Source organism: Balaenoptera borealis (genome assembly GCF_965194805.1).
Source record: "Balaenoptera borealis genome assembly, chromosome: 16".
Lineage (NCBI taxonomy): Eukaryota > Metazoa > Chordata > Mammalia > Artiodactyla > Balaenopteridae > Balaenoptera > Balaenoptera borealis.
In genome coordinates this window covers 27,013,317-27,033,029 of record NC_138872.1, presented here as the reverse complement: position 1 = coordinate 27,033,029, position 19,713 = coordinate 27,013,317, and the positions used below count along the sequence as shown (strand labels likewise).

Here is a 19,713-nt window from a genome sequence, read left to right as displayed (position 1 = left end):
TGGCAGAAACCTTGCTGGGTAGAGGTTCACGGACTGGGGCAAGAACCACTCTCTTCATGGCACAGACAGGAAAACAGAAGCCACAGGAGGGAAAGAGGTTCCAGGCCCTTGTGCATCAAGGAGCAGAGGTACACTCAGAGCCCAGGGACAGGAAGGCGTCAACCTGGTGGCCTGATCTTCACTTCCAGTCTAGAGAGGCAGGTGGGCGCAGTCAGTGGAGGCTGCCCAGCCCTGTCGCCAACTGGCTGTGGAGCCTCGGATCCGCCCTGGGTCTTGCTCCCTCTATTTGTCAAATGAGGGAATTGGACCATCTCTGTGGTTTTCAAGTTTGAAAGCTTTTTCTTTTTTTTTTTTTAAGCCATAACTCAGTTGGTCAAATGAATCTTATAGAGCAGCTGAATACTTTAAAATAGATCAAAACAGAGCTGCTCTGATTGAAGCAGGTGGCCTTTATTTTGTCCCTCCAACTCCAAGATGACCTTGAGGTATCAATTGGATTCAGTTTGAAGAGCCCTGAGCTGGGATATCCCTACAGGCCCTTCCAGCTGGTTCTTGATTCCCTGATACTCTGAGAAGCAAACCCAGTAACAATGCCTGACATCATGGCAGCCCACTTGGTGGGCATGAAATCTCACCACCTCATCAACCCCCAATTCATAGACCAACCCTGAACCCAGTCAACCTATCCACTATTTGTTCAGTTGACAAACCCTTGAGAAGAACCACTATATACACATGGGCTTAGGAATCACGTAGAGTTTTGCTATTGACCCCAGCTCTGCCTGTGTAGCTTTGAGCAAATTACTTAACCTTTCTGAGGGCCACTTTCCTCAACAGGGACCATTATAGCCACTGTTGAAGTGAATAATTATATGCCAGACTCTGTTCTAAGCCCTGATGTAGACTTAGAGTATTAATCCTCACATGACCCCTTGGAAGAAGGTCCTATTGTCCCCATTTTACAGAGAAGAAAATTGAGGCACAGAGGGTTAAAGTAGTTTGCTTGGAGATCACAGAGATGTGGGGCTCAAATTGAGCTGGTCCAACCCCAGAGTCACCTAGGCATTCTCATCTGCTGTCTCCTGAGTGGGGTTAGTCCCACCTGCCCCACTGAGCTCATGTGCTCATGTGCAAATCCATAACTTGAGAGTCTGTCCCTAGGTAGTGAGAAATGGTAACAACCAGCATTAGTGCCTGCTCTGTGCCAAACATTCAGCTAGAGTAATGGACACAGACCCTGAGCACGGCTGTCAGATTTCCAGTCCTGGTCTCCACTTGGGCCAGTTAATTATTTCTCTGGGATTCAGTTTTCTCACCTGTGAAATAGTGCTGATATCAATAGTACCTCCCCCAAAGCAGAGAGTAAATGCTATTTAAGTTTGTTAAGTATTATCTTATGATTAGCGAATAAGCTACAACGTCCGCCGTTAATGTTACAGCTGTTGTTAACTGTTTGGTCGAGGAACTCCTTATAAATTTTCCACACCCCCAGGTCAAGACTCTGCCTTACCACAAACAAAATCAGAAAGTCTAGTTAAAAATTAAAAAAAAAAAAAAAAGTCTCACGTCTTTGTTGGAAAGCCTGGAGCCTCAGACCTCAGTTCCAATGGCCACAGGTGCTCCCTGCTGGCCACTTTCCACAAGTGCACCATCCACTTGCCTCAGACTTTGAACAGGCTTGTGTCTCGGTTTGGTCTGGCCCAAAGTCCCACCTCCCCAAATAATCTCACCAGATTGCACCCAGCTGCAGTTCTCCAGAGCACTGGAGTCCTGGGTAACTAGAGGCAGCTTGGGGTACGGGAAGTGGAAATCCACAGACAGGTTTGAGTCAGAATCTCCCTGGTGGTGTGATCTAGAAAATGTGTCCCTCCTCTGTACAACAGAAATGGTGATAACGCCTGCCTCAAGGACATTGAAGGCCAGTTTATGAACTATAAATGCTATTTTCTGAGTTTCTGAGGGTTAGTCATAAGCCTGTTTCTGAGGGTCAGTGCACAAACCCTTGTAAGTGGAAAACGTTTCTAAGGAAAAATCCCACATCTTTCTGTCAGGCTTCCAAGGTCCCACTGTGAATAAGAATCCTCCACACAAGATTGGGATTGACATATATACGTTAATATGTATAAAATGGATAACTAATAAGAACCTGCTGTATAAAAAATAAAATAAAATAAAATTCAAAAATTCAAAAAAAAACAAAAAGAAGAATCCTCCACACAGTCCATTATGCACTCAGCAGCCATGATGACATTAAAATATGTATCAGACCATGTCATTCTCCTGCTCTAAGACTTCTCTCTTCCCTTTATGCTTAGAATACAACCCAACTGCCTCTCCTAACCTGCAAGGTTCTTCCCAATCAGCAGCCTCCCTAACAACCTCAACTCCCCCCACTTTCCCTCTGGCAACTTCTGATCAGCCACCTGTTCTATGAATACCCAAGCTCACTCCTACTTCCGGACCTTTGCGCATGATGTTCTTTCTGCCAGGAATGCTCTTATTTGACACACTTTTATCATCACTCAGATCTTTCCTAAAATTTCACCTCATCAAAGCAGCCTTCCCTGACCATCCAATCCAAAACAGCCCTCTACACTTCGTGTCCTATTACCTGCTTTATCCTTTCTTTATGGTACTTATTACCACCTGCAGGGACTTTCCTGGCTCCCCACCTGTTCAAGCAATATGTCTGGCACCCATGAGACACTCAGTAGATATTTGTTGAATGAATAAAGGAATTTTCCCTACCCAGGCTTGGGGGTGAAGGAGGCATAAGAGATACAGCAGAATGTTATGTGAGCCTAGGTTGTTCCCAGAAGTGGGGTTGGGGATGAAAGCCCGTCGAAGTATCCTGGTTTGTGTGTGTGTAGGTCCTTGGAGAAATAACACTTTTTCCTCAAAGTGTTCTTGGGAAGTCTTGGAACTCTAGAGAAGCCCCAAACTGGCCCAGGCCCTGAGGATCCCCCCAGCCTGGCTGGGTAGACAGAGAAATGCCAACCTGAGCCCAGGACCCTCCCACAAAAAAAGGGGGGGAGCTGGCGCACATATTTTCCAGCTTTCTCACACTTGGACATTTCTCTTCTGCTTCTGGATGAGACCCACCTTGGGCTGGGCCAGCCAGATCTGAGGGTAAGGGTGTCTCTGTTTTGGGTGGAGATTGCAGAAGGCATGGCCTTCATCGAGCAGAGGAACTACATCCATCGAGACCTCCGAGCCGCCAACATCTTGGTTTCTGCGTCCCTGGTGTGCAAGATTGCTGACTTCGGCCTGGCGCGGATCATAGAGGACAACGAGTACACAGCTCGGGAAGGTAGGGGTTGCTGCCGAGGGCCCCGTGGAGCCCACTTGGGGGGGTCGTGACTGTTGACAGTTAACACCTGTGAAAGTGATTGGTAAAAATGCAAAGGTCTGTCCCAGTATCAGCTGTGAGTTATGAAGCTGGACGGACTCCTTCTGGACATAGTGTCTTGGTCTGCAGAGTCTCCCCCAGTGACTGTGATCGGCTGTAGATCGGGTTAGTCAAGTCATGTTGAATTTAAGGGTAAGAGCAACGTTATGTGTAGTCGACAAAAACTGGGAAGAACCTAACTGTCCACAAATAGTAAGATGATATTTAAATTGTGGTATATTCACAGAATATAATATTATGTAACGATGAGAACTTACGAACCAGTGACACACGCAAAAAAATGGATGACTCTCACGGCATAATATCGAAATAAAAGAAATCAGACAAAAAAGTAGATGCTGGATAGTTCCATTTATATAAAATTCAGAAACAGGCAAACACATATGTGAAGGTTGACAGCAGCATTATTCTTAAAAGCCCAAAAGTGGAAGCAACCCAAATGTCCATCAACTGATACACAAAATGGGATATAGACATACAATGGAATATCATTTGGCCATAATAAAAGGGATGAAGTACTAATATACCCTAAACATGGATAAACTTTGAAAACATCGTGTTAAGCGAAAGAAGCCAGACACGAAGACTACGTATTATATGATTCCATTTATATGAAATGCCCAGAACAAGCAAATCTACAGACAGAAAGTAGATTAACTCCAGCCTAGGGCTGGGGTGGGGACCTGGCAAGAAACGGATAGTGACTGCTATGGTTTTGGGGTGTATGATGAAAATATTTTAAAACTCACAACTTTGTGAATATACTAAGAACCATTGTACTGTATACTTTAAGTGGGTGAATTATATGGTCTGTGAATGTATCTCAAACAAAAAAAAACAGGCAAAGCTCATTTATGGTGCTAGAGATCAGAATAATAGCTACCTGGATTGGGGGGGTATTGACAGAGAGGGGGCCGGAGGGAACACTTCTGAGAAAGTGTTCTATATATTGATCTGAGTGGTGATTACAAAGGGATATACATATATAAAATGCATCAAGTTGTGTATGAAAGATTTGTACATTTTATTTCATGTTTATCATGACACAATAAAAAAAAATCTAAACTCAGGGCAACCACCAAAAGAATAGAGTGTATAATTTCTAAACCAAGAGAGGATAAGCAGGAATAAAAAAAACTCTCTCAATCCCAAGGAAGGAAGGGATGGGGGAAAAAAAGAAAAAACATAGAGCATTTTCAGAACTTGACTATGTACAAAATCATAAAGCAGGTCTCAACAAACTCCAAAGAACATGTATCCTTTACACCACATTCCCCAACCACAGTGGAATTATGCTAGAAATCACTCACCAAAGGTTAACTAAACCCATTCCAGACCAGAGGCAAGGAGGGGAGGACTAGAAGGGGAAACACCCAGTGACGGGGGAAACCTCAGAGGCCAAGAGCCGAAATCTTCCCTTCCCCCATTGCGGGGGGTTAGGGGGCGGAGGCATCAGATGTGACCTGGTCTCAAAGTCCCTTGAAGTTCTGCTGTCCCCAAAGATCCTGTGACCTCTAGGACTCCACTCTTCAGGAGCTGTAGTTCACCAGGACATCAGCTGAATCAATGAGGTGGCCCCAGAGAGTGAGTTCCCAGACACACCCCAGGCGCCTCGGCCCACTCCTCCCCACTTTAGCCATCTGTCCTCAGGATGGATGTTCCTTGCTTCCATGGAGGCCAGATTGAGGGAAGTCACAGTTCTGCAGGGGGCAGATGTTGGCAGCTGTACCGCTGTCCTCTTCCCTTGCCCAGCAGAGACCCAGCCCTGACTGCTACCCAGACTCACCCTCACTCTGCTCCGTCCAAACCACAGGGGCCAAGTTCCCCATCAAGTGGACGGCTCCTGAAGCCATCAACTTTGGCTCCTTCACCATCAAGTCAGACGTCTGGTCCTTTGGTATCCTGCTGATGGAGATCGTCACCTACGGCCGGATCCCTTACCCAGGTAGGAGAGGGAACATCAGCTTGGGGCTGCTTCCAGGGCCCAGCCTGGCTCCCTTCTCTTGTCAATGCAGCCATTCAGACCGAGTTTTTGTTTGTTTGTTTGTTATGTATTGTTATCAATTTTTTTTTTTTTTTTTGGCTGCGTCGGGTCTTCTTTGAGGCACACGGGATCATTCGTTGCAGCGTGCGGGCTCTTTGTTGTGGTGCGCGGGCTTCTCTCTAATTGTGGCTTGCGGGTTTTCCCTCTCTAGTTGTGGCACGCGGGTTCCAGAACGCATGGGGTCTGTAGTTTGCGGCACGGGGGCTCTCTAGTTGAGGCACACGAGCTCAGTAGTTGTGGCACACAGGCTTAGTTGCCCCACAGCGTGTGGGATCTTAGTTCCCTGACCAGGTATCAAACCCACGTCCCCTGCACTGTAAGGTGGATTCTTTACCACTGGACCACCAGGGAAGTCCCGATTTTTATCAATATTTTTATTGAAGTATAGTTGATTTACAATGTGTTAATTTCTGCTGTACAGCAAAGTGCTTCAGTTATACACATTCTTTTTTTAAATATTCTTTTCCATTATGTTTTATCATAGGATATTGAATATAGTTCTCTGTGCTGTACAGTAGGACCTTGTTGTTTATCCATTCTATATATAAAAGCGTCCATCTGCTAACCCCAACCTCCCACTCCGTCCCTCCCCCAACCCCTTCCCCCTTGGCAACCACCAGTCTGTTCTCTATGTCAGACTGAGTTCTTGGCCCTCACCCCCAACTTCCCCTCGCCTGCCCCATCTCAGTTAAAGCCTCCATTATCCATCCAGTTTCTTAAGCCTGAAATCTGGGAGCCTGCTTGGCCCTTCCTCTTCTCGCATCCGTTTCCACATCCAAGAAGTCACAGGGTTCTGGCCATTTGACTCCAAAACATCCCAAGTCGGCCCACTTCTAACTCCACAGCCTCCACCAACACCCGGCCAACATCCTCCCTCACCTCGCTGGTGCAGTGGCCTCCTAATCAGTCTCCCATCTCTCTAACAGGCCTTTCTCCACCTGAGACCACAGGGATTTTTCTAAAACTGTGAACCAGATCTTTTCCTTTCTCCACCTCTAACTTTTTAATGGCCTCCCAGCATAATTAGGACAAAATCCCAACTCCTAATTGTGGCCTGCAGGTCCTTCATGATCCAGCCCCTGCCTACTTCTCCCACTTCATTTCATGCTGTACCCCACCACCCAGCCATCTAAAGCAGCAACCTTTTTGGCACCAGGGACTGGTTTCGCGGAAGACAGTTCTTCCACGGATGGAGGTGGGAGGGTGTTGCAGGTGATAATGCGAGGGATGGGGGGGGTGGTTCAGACGGTAATGCGAGGGATGGGGAGCGATGGGGGGCAGCAGTTGAAGCTTCGCTTGCTCACCCGCCACTCACCTCCTGCTGTGCGGCCCAGTTCCTGTACTGGTCCACGCCCCGGTGGTTGGGGACCTCTGATCTAAAGTACCATACATGTCCCTGTGATTCTCATTCACAATACCCTATACTGTTTCATTCACAGCACTCATCACCATTGATAACTATATATTCATTTGATATTTTCTTCATCAGACTCTGAGCTCTGTGAGGCCAGAAATCGTTTCTGTATTCCTCACTGGTGCATCTGCACTGCCTACATTTGTGCTTGGCTCATAGTGGGTGTCTAGTAACTATTCGTCAAATGGATGAATTTATCCCCATGCCTATGGGCAGCACCCTACACTGAGTAGACCATAGGGTATACAAAGATATACCCGACATGTAGATTGCCTGGGACTCAGTAAATAAAGTTGTTCTCTGTTCCTTTACAGTTGGGATGTATCCTAGGGTATCTGTAGCCAGAACACTGGGGAGAGGAGGCAAGGTGGATATAAAGAGTCCCTGACTTTTTAAGTAAATAGTCCTGAGTTTTAATCCTGTCCGCATCAACTATTACATGTTGGGAAATCCACTTGACTTCTACCCTAGTTCTTCATCTGTAAAAATTATAGGTAATGATGTCAACTACCTTGCAGAAGTGGTTTTGAAGATTAGAAATAAAAGGTGTAGACACTTGGTTCACTCATCAGTATTTATCAAATTCCTACTGTGTGTTAGGCATGAAGGATACAGTAAGAGACAAGGTCCCTGCTCAGCAGGAGCTCACGTTCTAGCCTGGAGGAACACACACTAAACAGACACACACTCTCAGTGGAGATCACTGCGGAGAAGAAAATGAAGCAGGGGCGTGGGAGAGGGAGTGGCATGGGCCTCCTGTGGACAGGGAGCCCTGTCAGAGCAGGTCATATTTGAGCGGAAAGCCAGCTGAGTGAAGATCTGGGGAAAGGATTCCAGGTAGAAGGCACTGCCAGCTCTCAGGGCCTGCGGTGCGCCTGAAGAATAGCAAGGAAGCCAGGTAGCTGGAGACAAGGAATGAGAGCAGATGGTACATGAGGGGGTTGGCAGGGGCCCAGTCAGGCAGGATCCATAGTCATGGTGAAGCCTATAGCTGTTAGTCTAAGTGTACAGAAGCTATTGGAGGATTCTAGGCAGGGAAGTGGCATCATCTGATTTCCACATTTAAGTGATGCTTTGGTTTAGTGTGGAGAGTGGATCGGGGCTGGGGAGATGGTGGGAGCTCCATCTCTCCTCCAGCAATGGCACAGGCAGTGGTGACAGTCGTAACAGATATAAGTTGATGAGTTGGTGCTGTGTTTTGTAAGAAGAAAGGATGTGACTTACTGATGTGGAAGGTGAGGGAGAGAGAAGAATCAAGGATGAGTCTCCTTGTTTTGATTGAGCAACTGGGTGCATGATGGTCTGGGAATAGAAATTCAAGAATTCTGTTTCAGCCCTGTTAAATTTGAGGTGACTTGTAGACATTCAAGTAAAGATGTTCAAGGAAGCACTTGGATCTATGAATATGTTCGGTGTTCAAGACTGGTAATATAAAATTGGGGATCAGAGATGTTTAAATGGTTGTTCTTGAGGATAACTAACATAAACTTTAATTGAACAAAGAAATGTTCCCACTCATAGGGTGACACTGAGTCTAGCTACCTGACTGTTTTATCTTGAGGGTACACCAATAAAAACCAGGCAAGGGTTATGGAATGCTGTATCCATTAGGATGCATTAGGCTGCAAGTAACAAATTATCAGACTAAGAGTGGTGGAAACAATAAGTAAGTTATTATTCCCCAGAGTAAGGAGTCTGGCACTGGTGACTGGTCAGTTCAGCTGCTCAAAGGCTCTTAGGACTCTGGGTTGGTTCCTCTGTGATTGTCTTCCCCATGTGGTCAGATGGCTGCTGCAGCTCCAAAGATCACATTGTGTCAGTGTCCAAAGGAAGGAGGAAGGGTGTGTCCTCCAAAGCCTCTTTTCTCATAAGGGAGAAAAACCTTGCCTGAAAGTTTCCTGGGAGTCTCCCCATCAGCTCCATTGGCCAAAACCGGGCACCAGGCCCCTGCCCTCGCTGCAGTGGTGGCTGGGGAAGGGATACCTGGCTTTCACAGTGGGAGGAGCTCAGCTCCCATGGGGAGGTGGGGAGTGATGGTTGTTGGGGAGGCAACGGTGTCTGCCACCCCAACCCCAATCCCTCCCTTTTCAATTCCATGGCTCCTTCTCAGGGATGTCAAACCCTGAGGTGATCCGGGCACTGGAGCGGAGGTACCGGATGCCTCGACCAGAGCACTGCCCCGAGGAGCTCTACAACATCATGACTCGCTGCTGGAAGAACCGCCCCGAGGAGCGGCCCACCTTCGAATATATCCAGAGTGTGCTAGATGACTTCTACACGGCCACCGAGAGCCAGTACCAACAGCAGCCGTGAGGGGGGCGGCCAGGCGGGGCCAGGCACTGAGGCCATGCCTGCGCGGTGGCTCCAGCGCCATCTGTCCAGCACCCGCTCACCCTTCCCACTCCCAGACACCCACCCTCTCTCCAGCCACAATTCCTCATCTGTCAAGTGGGTGGGTTGGACTGGACAATCTCTTTTTGACTCTAGCAACCCACAATCTGCCAATCTCAGGACACCCCCGGTTGATATTTCTATTGCCTGGGACAGCTGGATTCCAGTTACAGCTGTGGTTTGGATGGAGAATTTTAAAAATAATGAAATAAATATTTAAATAAAAGATCTGAATGCTAAAGGTTTTACTAACAGGTTGACTTGTCCTGCCAATTTCTGAATATTTGCCTTTTGCTGGATGTCAAGTCAAAGGGGGAAGGACTGGCAAAGAGAAGTGGGGTTCAGTGCTCACAGTTTTCTAACTGCCCCCAAATATTTGCTGGCTGTATTAGTTTCCTATGGCTTCTGTAACAAATTAGCACAAACTTGATGGCTTAAAACAAAACAAATTTATTGTCTTACAGTTCCATAGGTCAGAGTCTGAGATGGGTTGGCAGGGCTCTGGGGGACAATTGTGTACTTGCCTTTTCCAGCTTCTAGAAGCTGTCCACATTCCTGGTTCCCTTCTGTGCATCACTCCAAATTCTGCTTCCGTCATCACATCTCCTTCTCTGACTCTGAGGCTCCTGCCTCCCTCTGTTACTTGTAAGAACCCCTGTAATTACATTGGACCCACCTGGATAATCCAGACCAATTTTCCCATCTTCACTTCCTTAATCACATTTGTAAAGTCCCGTTTGCCACATAAGGTAACATCTTCACAAGTTCCAGGAATTAGGACGTGGATATCTTTTTTTTTTTTTTTTAAGGGGGAGCATTATTCACCTATCACAGTGGATGGGTTTTTGTCTCCCAGAAGCTGCGTCGGCCAGGATGACAGGAATGATTTTTCATGATCTGGGACACTGACTCTCCTGCCAGGCCACTTTGCTATGCCAGTTGGTTGGTCTGGATCTCCCCCAGGGTTGGGGGCTGCCTGGAGCCCCTGCATTTCCCATGGCCAAGCAGCCATCATGGTTGTTAAGATGGTATCCACCATTGCAGGAGCCCTAGCAGCTGGAGCTATGGCTGCTGAGAGGTATCTGGTACCCTGCGTTGGAAGCTCTCAGTGGAGGGTGGGGGGTGGGGGCAGATGTGGGAAGGAGGCAGAGAAGACGAGGCAGTGGGGCCTTCCTGCACGTTGTCTCAGTTGAAAGTCACTGGTGGTTAGCTTTGTTGTAGGGGGAGCGATGAGAAGAGGTGGACAGTGGGGTGGGGAGCAAATAACACCTTTCTGTATTATTGTATCTCCTGAAGGATCTATATCCTTCTGTGAAGCACCCGCCAGAGTCCCATGGAACGCTATACTGACTTGATTCTGTAGCCCTGAGTAGCACAGTCTAACCTTAGGCACTGGGTATAAGAACAGTGGAAAATAAAGCTAGCAGTGTTTCAACTTATTTAGTTTATAACTGAATTTCTCTCTTGCTTTCTTGTTTGGGAATGTGTCTTTGGCTATCTGAAAGCAGAGCCCAGGGTCCTGTGATAGGAATTTGCATATATGATTTGTGGCATATTAGATTGCTGTTCAGTAATCCATAGGAGGAGTACACTTCCCTGCCCCATTGATGTTGAGCTTGGCCATGGACTTGCTTTCACCAATGGGATGTTAGCAGATATGATGTAAGCAAAGACTAGAAATGTGCTTGTGTGGCTGGGCTTGCCCTCCAGTCTTTTGACCTGAAAAGAACAAGGTCCAAGGAAGATAAGTGACATGTGGAACAGATCTGGACCCAACCTGCAGCTTGGATTTAAACCCAGCTGAGCACAGCCTTGATCAACTGAAATCCAGCCAACCCGTGGACATGTGAGAGAGAAGTAAATGCTTATTATTATAAGCCCTTGAGTTCTGGGGTTGTTTTGTTATGTAGCATTATTACAGAAATAGATGACTGAGAAATGATCTCAAAAGGTGGAGCCTACATGGACAAGATCAAGGGGTCAATTCCTGCCCTCCTGCTCTTTCAGTTTACACTGCCATCTGAACCCCATTAGCCTACACCCTGATTTATCCCTTTGGTCACAGGAAAGACTGATGAATACTGGGGACAGGTACAACATCAAAAGTATGATCTGTGAAAGAAAAAATTGATAAATTGGACTTTATTAAAATTAAAACTCTGCTCTAAGACATTTAAGAAGATGAAAAAACAAGCTCCAATTTGGGAGAAAATATTTGCAAAACATGTATCTGACAAAGGACTGATATCCAAAATACACAAAGAAGTCTTAAAACTCAACAACAAGAAAACAATTCATTTTAAAAAATGGGCAAAATACATGGACACCTCAAAAAGAAGATATGCAGATGGAAAATAAGTATATGGAAAGATGCTCAACATCATATGTCATTAGAAAAATGCAAATTAAAATAACAATGCAATACCACCGCACTCCTATCAGAATGGTTAAAATTCAGAACACTGATACAACCAAATGCTGACGAGGATGTGGAGCAAGAGGGACTCTCACTCGTTGCTGGTGGGAATGCAAAATAGTGCAGGCACTTTAGATGACATTTGGCTGTTTCTTACGAAACAAGCGTACTCTTATCATACAATCCAGCAATTGCACTCCTTGGTATTTACCTGAATGAGTTGAAAACTTATGTCCACGCAAAAATCTGCACAGATGTTTGTAGCAGCTTTATTTATAATTGTCAAAACTTGGAAGAAACCAAGATATCCTTCAATAGGTGAATGATAAACAAACTGATACATCCATATAATGGAATATTGTTCAGTGATAAAAAGAAATGAGCTATCAAGACATGAAAGAACCTTAAATGCATAATGCTAAATGAAAGAAGCCAATCTAAAAATGCTACATACTGTATGATTCCAACTATATGACACTGTAGAAAAGGTAAAACTATAGAGACAATGAAAAGCTCAGTGGATGCCAGGGGTTTGTTGGGGAGGGAGGGAGGGATGAAGAGGTGGAACACAGGGGATTTTTAGGGCAGTGAACCTATTCCATATGATTCTCTTCATGGTGGATACATATCACTATAAATATGTCAAAACTCATAGAATGTACAACACAAAGAGTGAACCCTAATGTAAAATATGGACTTTGGTTAATAATAGTGTATCACTATTGGCTCATCAATGGTAACATATGTACCACACTGAGGCAAGATATTAATAATAGGGGAAACTGGGGGCTGGATGAGGGAGTATACGGGAACTCTGTACTTCATACTCATTTTTTTGTGAACATGAAACTGCTTTAAAAAATAAAGTCTATTAAATAAATATGGGGATAGGTTTGTGCCACCCATTTCATGAGAAAACGGCATGCACTCCTCCCCAGAAGATGGCAAAGAAGGCATGGGTAAAGTGCCCATTCTAAGATGTTAATGACTTGCTTCAATCTTTTCTCTAGTTATAGCTTTGAGTTTAAATATAGGGAAAGCATTTGTTTCATTCTCTTCCCTGTGACTTGTAAAACTGCCTCCTTATTACCCCCCTGGGCCCTCAATTTTGTCACGTGTCTGTCCTCGTCACAATATGTTCTGACAGAAGGCTATAACAGTTTGCATTCTGTTTGCATCCTTTCCCTTTGGGGGGTTGGCAGTGACTTCTGGTTGTCCCCATATCTATGTTCCCCCTTCTTCTAGAAGTAGAATTCTGAGAAATAGAATTTTTATTAGGGACACATAACTCCCTGGAATGAAGACTACATTTCTCACTCTTGCAGCAAAGTGCGGCCATGTAATTAAGTTCTGATCAATGGGTTGTAAGTGGAAGTGTGGTGTAGCATCTTCCAAATTCCTTTCTTAAAAGACAACTGATGTGGTCTCTTTGCCTCTTATTTTTCATCTCTTCCTCTATCTTTCTGCCTAGAATGTGCACGTGAAGGCTAGAGCTCTAGCTGGCAGCTTGGACCCTGAGGAAAATAAATTAATTCTAGGGATGACAAGCTTGATTCCCTGAAGATATTTGAGGCACAGCTGCCATATCAGCTAGGACAGTCCTCCCCAGACTTTTTACTTTACAGGGTGTGACATGCACTGTTGGTATCCCTTAAAGTGGACTGGAATTTTAGCTGTCATCTGCATCACTGTGCCTGAGAGCTCTTTTTCTAAAACAGCAAAAAGCTTCAGCTACCAGTGTTCCCAGAAGGCCAAAAGTTCTAAGGAATTAACACCCTGTGGGATCAGTCCTCAACTAATGACTTTTGGGAGGTGGTGTATAAATACCCCAGCTCCCTTGCCCCTTTGGTAGGATAACTCTGAGGTGTGTGTTTTGCATTGTTTCCCAGAGTTTCCCCACAGAATTAAGCTTCAGTTAACCACGATGGTAACTTGCTTGACAATATATGCTCTCCAAGTATAGTTCCAACATGAATGTGGGTTGATAGTTTCATGTATATTCACGAATCAGATGAAAATGAAATAATGAAGGCATACATCAGAACTTCACTTGTTAGTCAATGATATGAGCAACTTCTTTGCTGAATAAAGTAAGAGTTTCAAATACTATCACATTTTTGTGCTAATCACAATGTAACAGCTACAGACATGATATCCTTAAAGTTTAGTCTGCATAACTGACACTTTCTCCATCACTTTAAGTCTAGGCTGGGGTTTGGCAAACTACATTTTATTGGAACACAGCCATGCTCATTATTTACTGTTTGTAGCAGCTTTTGTACTACAAGGTGGAGTTGAGTAGTTGTGACACAATCACATGGTCTGCAAAGTCTAAAATATCTACCATCTGGCCCTTTACAGAAAATTTTTGCTAACAAAGCAAAAATTCAAGTCCTGATTTGTAGCAGTTGCTGATTTTTGTGGTGTAAATATCTCCACCATGGCCAATTTTAAGCTACCATCCAGAACTGCATTGTGGCTTTCATGGGGCTTAGGCAATTTTGCCTTTGTAGGACCCTTCCTTTATAAAATATACATTTTATAAATATCAATATAAATATTTTTATTTATAAATATAAATTGTATTAAATATAAATTGCAGTCAACAGCTGCATTGATATAAAAATGAATACACTGGGAATTCCCTGGCAGTCCAGTGATTAGGACTTGGAGCTCTCACTGCTGGCGCCTGGGTTCAATCCCTGGTTGGGGAACTAAGATCCCATAAACTGCGCAGCGTGGCCAATAAATAAATAAATAAATACATAAATAAGTAAATAAGCTCTGTTTTTTTTTAAAAAAATGAGTATGCTAATACTACATATGAAAACTTTTACTTCAACACCAAAGTTCATTTTTGCCTTCTGATTTTAAAAGGAATTAATTTCTTTTAAACATTTCGTGGACCCTAAAAGTATGTTGGGCCTTGGGCACTGTACCTACTGTGTTAATGGATAAACTGGCTCTGCTACTAACCCAAAGTCACTGAATACAGAGCTGGGAAGAGATGTGTAGCAGCACATGAAATAACAGTATTTCTGTCATACACATAAAATAGAGGTAAATAAAATCAAGAGCTTAGCAAATAGTAAAATCTAGTAAAATTATTAGGAAATGAGTTTTGAATATTTCATACTTTTGTTTTTAATACCATTTATTTAATTTTAAATTTATATAATTTAATTTTCAGTAATGCCCATATTCAACAACTGGCTCACAAAATTTCTGAGAATTTAACTATCAGCTCTTGCAAACAGTAGAAGCTGGCTTTTGCACACCATTGCCTTCTGGCATCCCTTTACCTCCCAGATAAAGCACTTTTGCTTGACTCCTTGTCTCAGAGTCAGCTTCTGGAGAAAACTAAACTAAGACAGAGAAAAGTAAGTGTTCATCTTGTTAAGCCACTGTTATTTTGGGGGACGGGGTCTTCCTTGCAGCCGGATCTATTCCCAACTGACAGAGTGAGGCCTGAGATTAATTCATAATGCAAGCATTCAACAAATATTTTTTTGAGCACATACTTAATAGGGACACAGTTGGGAACACCATAGACCCAGTGTAGGCTTTCATGGAAGAAGGACAATAAGAAATAACCAAAGTATCTCTCTCTCTCTCTATGTGTGTGTGTGTGTTCCCAACTGTGTTGGGGGCAGGGAACATCTCTCTGAGGTGACAGTTGAGCTGAGACCTAATCATGAGAAGGAGCTAATCACACAAAATGTTGAGAGAAGAATATTCCAGAGAGAAGGAATTGCAAGTACAAAGGCCCTGAGGTAGAGATGAGTTCGGCAAGTTCCAAGTAGGTCTGTGTGGCTGGAGCCTGGTGAGTAAAGGGGACAGTGTAGGAGTCAAGGCCAGATCATGCAGGCCCTTGCAGGCCATGGTGAGGACTTGGGATTTTATGTTACCACAGTGGGAATCATTCGAGAGTTTTAAACAGGGAAGAAACTGTTGATTCTTGTCTTTTAAAAGATGACTTTGACGGTTAAATAGATATTAGAGGTGACAAGAGTGGGTGTAGAAAAACCAGGTAGAAGGCCACCCCAGATGCCCAGGTGAGAGAGGGGAGGGTGGCCTAGGCAAGGATTGCGCCACGGATTGTGACAAAATGACCCCCAATGAATCATGCCTCCTTGAACTCATGCCTGTGTGTGGTCCCCTCCCACTTTGACTCTGGACTGATCTTGTAACTTGTTTTGACCAACAGATTGTGACAGAGCTGATGCTATGGGATTTCTGAAGCTTAGGCCTTAGGAAGTGGCTAGCAGCTTTTGCTGTCACCCTCAGGGACCCCTGAGACCACACTGTGAAGAAGCCTAGGCTGCCCTCGTTGAGGATGAAAGACCATGTGGAGAGAGAGGCCCTTCTGATAGTCAGCACCAACCTCCCAGACATATGAGGCCACCTTGAACCCTCCAGCCCCAGTTGAGCTGTCAGATGAGAGCATATGAAAGATCCCAGTTGAAACCATCAGAATTTCCCAGATGGCCAACTTACACAATCCAGAGAAATAATAAATCATTGTTGTTTTGAGCCACTAAGTTTTAGGGTAGTGCGTTATGTAGCAATAGATAACTGACACCACTGTGAGAAGGACATAGATTAATACATCCTACCCTTCTCCTTGGAGATATCTAAGGATCGGATTTGCTTCCTCTAAGCCCAACCCCACCCTCCAATTTTCCTTGGAGAAGCACTTTTGCAGGTGTCTGGAACTACATGCCTCGATGTTCCTATAAGACCCCTCTAGTTTGGGTTTGTTTTTTTCTGTCTGTCTGGATGTACAACGGAGGCATGGACTCGACTCAATGGATTTGAGTCAAGCCTTATCCCCCTTCTGATTTGTTGGGTTACGTTGTCCAAGTTTCTCAACATATCTTTATCTTAATGTTTCCACCATTCCAGAGATAAAAAGCCCAGCCCTACTGACCTCAAAGTAATAATAGCAAACACGTATATAGCACTTACCATGTGACAGGCACTATTCTAATCTTTTGACATATATTAACTTATTCAGCCCACATAACCATCCTATGAGGTAAGGTCTTTTATGATCCATGCTCTACAGATGAGGAAGTTGAGGTTTAGAGAGGTTAAAAAACTTGCCCATCTTCACACCCATTAGCATGGTTATTATTAAATATAACAAAAACAACAGAAAATAACAAGTGTTGGTGAGGATGTGGAGAAATTAGAACCCTTGTGCATAACTGATGGGAATGTAAAATGATACAGCCACTGTGGAAAATAGTATGCCAGTTCCTCAGAAAGTTAAACATAGAAGTACCATATGATTCAGCAATTCCACTTCTGTGAGTACACCCAAAAGAAGTGAAAGCAGGGATTTGAACGGATATTTCATAGCAGCATTATTTACAATAGCCAAAAGGTAGAAACCACCCAAATGTCTTAAGGAATAAAATTCTGATACATGCTACAACATGAATGAAACTTGAAAGCATTATGCTAAATGAAATAAGCCAGACAGAAAAGGACAAATATTGCATAATTCCATTTATATGAGGTATCTAGAATAGGCAAATTCATAGAGACAGAAAGTAGAATAGTGGTTACCAGGGGCTAAGGGGAAGGTATAATGCAGTGTTAGAGTTTAATGGGTACAGAGTTTCAGTTTGGGATGATGAAAAGTTTCTGGAGATGCAGGGTAGTAATGACTGCACAAGATTGTGAATGTACTTGATACCACTGAATTGTACACTTAAAAGTGATTAAAATGGTAAATTTTATGTGATGTATATTTTACCACAATAAAAAAAATTAAGGGAAAAACGAAATTTGCCCATACCACGGAGCTGGGGGGTGACAGAGATGGGATCTAAACCCAAGCAGTCTTACTCCAAGATTCTGATGTATGTATGTTACTAAAGGAGACTGGGTCATGAAAGCCCTATGGGAAAAACAGAAAGTATGAGGGGAAAAATGGAAATACTGAGGAATATGGAACTTTGTTCCTTATCGGTCATCCTTCTTCAGGCATCGAGAAATGGTGGGAAACACCCAGGATTCAAGCTCCAGGAGAACTGATTGCAAGTTTGGAACCTATGGCTTACTAGCTATGAAACTCCAGGCAAATTTCCCCCCCTAGTCTCTCAAACTTCTTCCCCCTTGGGGATTTATCTGTTGTGCTCCTCTTCAGGATACCTGTGTGGGTCACAAGAGTTAATAAGTGTGTGTTTCAATTATCTATTGCTGCACGAGAAACTAATCCAAAATCTAAAACAACCGGGCTCAGCTGGGCAGTTTTTTTGTTCCATATAGTGTCAGATAAGGTTATGCATGTGGCTGCATTCAGTTGGCAGTTCAGCTAGGGTTAGAATGTCCATGATGACTCCATTTGTATGCCTAGTGCTCAACTAGAATTTCCAGAGTAACTTGAGGAGATGGCTGGGCCTCTCTCCCTCTCCATGTGGCTCTCCAGCTGGGTAGCCAGACATCTTTAGACCCAAGATGATGGAAGCAGAAGCTGCCAAGTCTCTTAAGGCTTAGACCCAGAACTGGCAGAGTCATCTCTACCACATTCTATTGGCTAAAGCAAATGATGTGGCCAGCCAGATTCAAAAGGAGGAGAACAAGAGTCTACCTCTTGGCGGGAGAAACAGCATGCTCATGAAAAGATGGGAAGACTTGTTGGCAGCCTTCTTTGTCTTGCAATCCACCATAGTGGTGCTTGTAGGTGGGCAACAGAGTTCAACTGCCCCCTGCCAAGAAGTAGGATTAGATAAGAGAGTCTTATGAATAGTTTTAGCATAATGTTAAATGCTGCAGCATACAACAAATGTTCAGTAAGTGATTATTATTATTAACCATTATTATTCTTTTGTCTTTTTAAAATTAATTAATTAATTTATTTTTGGCTGTGTTGGGTCTTTGCTGCTGAGCATGGGCTTTCTCTAGTTGCGGCGAGCGGGGGCTGCTCTTCGTTGTGGTGCGCAGGCTTCTCATGTTGCAGAGCACGGGCTCTAGGAGCGCGGGCTTCAGTAGTTGCCACATGCGGCATGTGGGATCTTCCCAGACCAGGGCTCGAACCCGTGTTCCCTGCATTGGCAGGTGGATTCTTAACCACTGCGCCACCAGGGAATTCCCACCATTATTATTCTTTTACAACTTTTCCTGACAGTTGCAGTAGCACTGGTACTGTATCCACCTTACAGTGATACATGGACCAAAAGAACTTTCAGGTCTCTCCCAATTTTAACACCACAACTTTTTGAGTCTCCTTTTCCAGCTACTGGAAACTGAGGCTTAGGAAGGTAGAGTGACTTGCCTCGAGTCACACACTTAGGTAACTAGCACATGGTTAAGTCCACATTCAAAGATGTTTCCCTCCACTAAAGATGCTGCTTTTACTTCATTCATTTAATAAGTAGTGTATTGTGTTGGGCACCTAACATAGGCCAGAAGGAGTATACATAAGAGTATAATGACAATTATTTATTGAATAATAGTAACATTATGTCATTGGATCCTCATCATAAACCTATGATGAAGGTATTATAATCATCCCCTCCGCATTTCACAGATGAGAATGAGGCAGAGCGAGGTTAAATAAATGACAGGATCCTACCCACATAGGAATTATATTTTATTGGACAGGATATAGGATAGTCAAGCAAGTAATTAAATATATAATTACAAATTATTCTGCTAATAGAGCCCTGGTACCCATCCCACTCACCCATATCAGGGGCCTCAGGTAACCCTGGCAACGGGTCTTCCTGCCAATAGTAAAAATGGAGTCCACAGAACAAGTGCGTTTACTCACACCTCTATTACCCACAATGCAGTGTCAAGAGTGGGAGGAGCAGGCTCTGCCAGGAGCTAACATGGCTCCCGTAGTTACACCATTCTCTCTTTTCACCTAATCAGCGACCTGACTCCCCAGACCAAGCTACCGATCAGCAGCTAACTCTTCTTTGCCCCTCCACTCACCGCCACGAAAGGAGCGACTGAAGGCAGGCAGCACCTTGCGGAGTTAAACTCCGTAACCAGGGAAACCCTACTTCCGCTGACGTCATTAC

General features: G+C 44.2%; 1 protein-coding gene across 2 annotated transcripts in view; it reads left to right on the top strand.

The window, feature by feature from the left end:
- The window catches only part of HCK (HCK proto-oncogene, Src family tyrosine kinase), a gene marked incomplete at its 5' end in the record, with an annotated part of 41,439 nt that extends 31,065 nt beyond the window's left edge, over window positions 1-10,374 (top strand). The window contains 3 exons of one of the 2 annotated variants that reach the window (XM_082358863.1): window positions 3,157-3,310; window positions 5,223-5,354; window positions 8,978-10,374. In XM_082358863.1, coding sequence (XP_082214989.1) covers window positions 3,157-3,310; window positions 5,223-5,354; window positions 8,978-9,180 — 489 coding nt within the window. In that variant the 3' untranslated portion in view covers window positions 9,181-10,374. The remainder of the gene's footprint in view (window positions 1-3,156; window positions 3,311-5,222; window positions 5,355-8,977) is intronic. The other variant, XM_082358864.1, reaches the window with a different exon arrangement.
- Window positions 10,375-19,713: the final 9,339 nt, after the last annotated feature.